This window comes from Limulus polyphemus, unplaced genomic scaffold (assembly GCF_000517525.1).
Source record: "Limulus polyphemus unplaced genomic scaffold, Limulus_polyphemus-2.1.2 Scaffold1035, whole genome shotgun sequence".
Taxonomy (NCBI): domain Eukaryota; kingdom Metazoa; phylum Arthropoda; class Merostomata; order Xiphosura; family Limulidae; genus Limulus; species Limulus polyphemus.
In genome coordinates this window covers 235,320-241,002 of record NW_013666645.1, presented here as the reverse complement: position 1 = coordinate 241,002, position 5,683 = coordinate 235,320, and the positions used below count along the sequence as shown (strand labels likewise).

Genomic DNA, 5,683 nt, shown 5'->3' with positions numbered 1-5,683 from the left:
GTTACTTGTAGTTGAAAATGCATGATAAATTATTTAAAAAAAAAAAAGAGAGAAAATATTGAATTTTTCATTGCACAAATTCATTATGATAATATTTGCCAACAAGTACTTCACCAGTGTGCAATTATCTCATGGTATTAATGAGGCATGGGGATTATTTTATGGTATGGTTAATTTCAAAGATAAATTGAAATACTGGTAAATCTTATTTTTGATGTTTATAAATTAGGTTTTCACTTCTGGTACACCGAAACTCCATATTTTACTTTAACATGAACCAACTTGTATGTGATTATTAAACTTGTAAGTTGTGATTGTAGCAAAATGTTTACTTCTCTGTTTTGTTTCCACATATTCTTATAACTGGTCAATCAATTGCATTCTGTTGTTTACAGCAAGAGCAAATAACTGGCCTCCACTCCCAGAAAAGTTCTGTGTAGGACCTTGCTTTTATCAGGATATATCAGTTGATATTCCATTGGAGTTTCAGAAGCTTGTCAAAAGCATTTACTATGTATGGATGTGTAAGTATCTTTATACATGAATTTAAGTTTTTTTTCCTGTCCTTAGCACTAGAGCTGGACCACTGACTCAATTAACCCTTCAACTGCAGTTATCATCATATGATCTAAGTGTAAGTGACTGAGGTCGACATCGTATGATGCAAGCATTTTGTGAGCAATGTTTTAAATGGCCTGCTGCAAAAATTTGCAAATCTTTGCACATGGGGTGATAGGCAGCTTAACACAAGTTGCAAACAAAGGATTTAATGATATAATCAATTAATGTCAATTATTAATAAAATAAAGTATTAAATCAAATTGATTACTATCAGAAAAGTAATCAACCAATAGAAATTACTCTTTTCAATTATTCAAACTATATAGGTAATTGAAATATTACCATTATGATTTCTCATTATTATTCTCAAGTAATTCAAGGTTGTTCTGATTAATTGATTAGTATCATGACTCATTAAAATAGTCAAATAATGGAAATTAGTTGTTTTGATTATTCCAACTGACCAAGTCATGTAAGAAAAATCAATTGAATTTAATTGATTAATGAACCCAATGATTAATTAATTATCAAAGACCACTAAACACAAAGATCTACTTAGCACTGCCACTATATTAGCACTAAGGTAAAAAAAAAAAGGTCTTAGTCATGTGGCTAATATCTTTTAATTTCAATTAGCCACAAAAGATAACCCAATAGCCCAATCATCAATAGCTATTAACACTTTTGCTATGGGAATCTTTTTCTGCACATGCCATAGAGTATTAGTAAGTTATATTCAAAATTTAATTAAACTACTTTCTTATCATGGTGTACAAATAAATTTGGCATAAAAATGGAGCTAATAATCCAAATTTTAGTAGTATGTGTTTTAAGTTCTTAATTTTATATGGCAATATTTAAAAAAAATCCTGAATTTCCTCTAGTATGAGAAGTGTGACAGTTTCACTCTAGGTATCCCCGTTTTTCTAACTTATTTACCACCCCTCCAAGAAATATGAAATTTAACATAAATTGTTCATTATAATGATGTCATCATTCAGGCAAAGCATAATTTTTATAGCCTTCAACCTTATTTGGTTACAGAACTATCAAATAAAAAATCAGACTCTTCTTACCACACCTACCTGCCACATCCTCTCTTTCAGAAATTGTCAATAGTTCTCTTTGATGTTTAATACCAATATTATTTATGACCAATAGAAAGCCAAGGTTTTAATCTAACAAATGATGTATTATATTATCTTGTTTTTTGTACAGAGAATTTTCAATCATGCTTTCATTTCAAACACATCAACAAGCATAGCTGAATTTTTAATGGCATTTCTCACATAGTTAGAAAGCCAGAAAAATTGTTAGTTATGGGACATTGTTTACTTTTTGCATGTGATTATTCTGTATTCTTTGGTGCACTATTTAATTAAATATAAAGTATTTAATGCAGTAGTACCATTAGTATTAAAAAAGTAAGGTTAAGTGTCATCAACAGTCAAAGGCATAAAAAAGAAGACCCCAGGTAAGTACTTTATTTCTTGTTTTTCAGTTCTATTCTTTTTCTTATTAGATAAGGTAAAATAAATAATAATAGTAATTATTTTTCACAAGACATACTTTCAAGTAGTTTGTTCGTTATGTAATTCAATACTGTAACATGAGCTGCACATTTGCCACATGATTTACAACTTGTATGATGTGAATACTAGATAGACATGGTTCATAGGGCAATAAATCAATAACATTTAAGTATAAATAGATGTATACTGTTATAAGTTTAAAACTACTTAGTATAAACAAATGTAGTTTCATGTTACAATTTGAAGTCATTCTAGAAAGAAAAAAGGGTAATTTAGATTTATTTAGATTATTATTTTTTTAGTAGTTACAAGGTCAGTCAAATTGACCACCCTTGTAAAGAGTTAGGGAAGAGAAAATAACAGATAAAATATAAAGTTTTACTGAAAACAAATGTTTGAAATGTATTTAGGAGGTTTTAGAGATTATGCAAATGAAATTTTAAATTTTTGAGACAAAGAAAAATATTTTTAAGCTTAACATAAAAATCACTTTGCATTCAGACTAGCCAAGAAAGACTATATATTCATGTACAAATCTTTAGTAAATATACTTTGTTAAAATATCTATTTTTTGTTGCTGTTGTTTTGTGTGTGTATGTGTGCACAAAAGACTTGTAATGTTTACTGAAAGCCTGCCAAAGTTTGTGAAGATACACTTACTATATTGAAAGTTATAGTATGGAAACTACAAGAAGTACAAAAGGGTTATAAGGTTGGTCAGTTCAACCTACCCTGTAGTGGGAAAGTTAAGATAGTACCTGTTTATGATAGAGACTCAAAAGTACCAAGCCAAATAATACATGATTGGGCATGTGTAGTGGTACTGGAATCGTGTTGTGAGTGGCATAAAGATAGCCACTATGTACATTTATTAGTCGCATATGATAGTAGCTGAATTGTATACAATGTCCTGATCTGAAAGTGTTGTAAGCTTTGTAGAATTTTCATCTTCCACTTTTACAAATCTGCAGTCTAGTCACCATCATCATAATTTTCTAAACAAGTGACTATTTATTCAGTGTTTTAAGGTCAGTGAGAAGCAGCACCGTTCTGCAAGTTAAAGAAATATCTAAAAGTGGGTTGTATTTTTCATTATTAGAAATAATAGAATATTGATTTTTATCTGTACAGAAGCTCAACTAGTTAATCCTTGTGCAAAAGTGAGCAGTTAAGCTACTTATCACTATGATCACCCAAGTTATTCAGCTGTGTCGAAATACCTAGACAGTGACATGCCAATAATCAAGAAAACAACAAAAATATACTTAATACACTTTTAAAGCAGGGACGTTTGTTTATGGTAGATTACTTTACATTACGTGGAAGAATATAAACAACTTTATAGAAACAAAAGAACTATTTGTTGCCTGCTAGTTTAGAATGTAGATGTTGTGCCATATAAAACTATTTAAATAAACTTAAACATACAGAAGTATGTTTATGATTTACCTAATGTTTTCATATTCTACAGTTGAGGTTTCTCCGTTTAACTTTAGAACAGTTGTGTAAAATATGCGGCCTCACTTCACATTCTATACCTTTGTACATTTTTTTGCCCAAAATATTTTGCATGTAAGGGTCTGTTATAGTGAATGAATGAATTTACATTTTTCACAACTAGCTGTTCATGTTCATAATTTAAACTGTTTTGTTTTCAACATTTGAACTTCGTTATTAGCAATTAAGGCAATTAGCACATATTTAATTTTTATGAACATTTGACCTTTCGGAAATCCAGGTTTTTGGTCATTAATGTTGTCAAAGCTAAGATTCATATAGAAAATGGGGATAAATAAATAATCCTGTTTAGCAGGCATGGTTTGATGGTGTTGTCATGATAATAAAGAGTATTACAAGTCAATTATCCATATAGTATTGGACCAACAGAGCAGTGAAATATATGGAGTTCGATTCTGCCTACCATCAGCTCGATGAAAGTATGCACCATTCTTTATCAACATTTGTTTGTTGCATACTCTACTTAAACATACATGCATGTTTTCACAAACCTTATATATGTACCTCCCTCCCAACTCCTTTAAGAAGCACCAATGTATTACAGTTTTATTTGTGAGAACTGAAAGCCACAAACCCTTTGTTTCATTAATCATTTGCTAAATGGGTGATTGTAGTAAAATTGTTAGCAGTTAATAATGAGTTATCTCAAATTCAAACAATTCTTTATTGTGATCTCTTGAACCATTAGGTTAGTGTTGCATTTTGTATTTCCAGTTATGGATAGTACATTTGTTCCCTGTAACATTTCCTCATTACACGCAGGAGTTGGGTTTTGTTACAATATTCCTACATGATTAGTGTAAAATGAGTTGTTCACCAGCACCACCACTAAGGCCTCCTATAGGTGTTTTAAGTGTTTTTCACATGTTTAGTATTATATTAACACATTGTAACTTGATATTTTACCTTTCATCATATACATCACATTAATACTTATTTTATTACTTATAATTCAATATTTTCACTTGTTCAAGAACTGTGTTTTGCATATCATGTAATTGTTAGATTGTTGTTAATTCAGAAGGATTTCTTGTTTATCAACTGATTTTTATCTAATTCTATTTACCAGTATCTTATAGAAGTAGGTAAAACAAATATTTAGCTGAGATGGAGAGATGATTATTTATACCCTAAGATACAATCACATTTCATTAAAGATTTGTTTTATAAATCATATTTGTTTTGTTTTTAATAACAACTGAGCATGTTGATGCAAGATATATAGTTATATTGAAAACTCATGTTTTGCATACAAAACTTTCTTTTTAGATTGCCATATTTTGTATTTAAATGCACAAACTTTATAAAATATAAATGCAGTGCTTTGTATTTAAAAATAATTAAAACAATTAACCCTATCGCTACAGGTCATGGGTCAAAGACCATTTCATCATGTTTGTTGACTTGCATTCAAAACTTTATTGAACTACTATTTTATGAATTTATGTCAATAAGTTTGGTATCAAACTATAGATTATAATTCACCTTAGTATTATACATTATTCAATTTCTTAATTTAAAAGTAAATATTAAAAACACTTAAACATTGATTTTTGTGTGTTACGTGGTATGTTAAATGCAGTGATGGTTCAGATTAGATGTTTGTGATGTCAAAATACCAAGTCTGTAGTTTCAAACAAATTAAGAACTCAAATTACCAATATTAACAAGCTAAAATATAAAATAAGAACCTCCTATCTTTTCTATTTGCTGATATATCAATCGTGTACTGAATCAAATGCATTTTTGAAATGGTCCCTTATATACACTACTTGTGTATATGACATGAATAATCAATCAGAAGCTTAGAATGTCCCCTTAGTGGCCATCAAGTTTTTTGGAAACAAGATTTAAAGGAGTTAGGTTGTGTCTTTAGTCTGCTCAAAATGTCATATTTTTCTAGACCGAAATACAGCTTGGTTACTAAGCTTGATAAATTATAGTGGAATCTTATGGTATCGATATAGTAATTTATGATTTTTTGGTTATTCAATTGTATATATAAAATAAAATAAAAAATTATTTTGTTTCATATCCTCCACGTACAAAATTTTAAAAGGCTTAGCAACCTA

The 5,683-nt window shown here is 29.3% G+C and overlaps 1 protein-coding gene across 2 annotated transcripts in view; it reads left to right on the top strand.

Annotated features, from left to right (window-relative positions):
* Positions 1 to 5,683, top strand: part of LOC106461805 (secretory carrier-associated membrane protein 1-like) — a 39,458-nt gene that overhangs the window by 11,423 nt on the left and 22,352 nt on the right. For both annotated transcript variants that reach the window (XM_022388884.1, XM_013921659.2), the window contains one exon: positions 396 to 524. In XM_022388884.1, the coding sequence (XP_022244592.1) occupies positions 396 to 524 (129 nt within the window). The remainder of the gene's footprint in view (positions 1 to 395; positions 525 to 5,683) is intronic.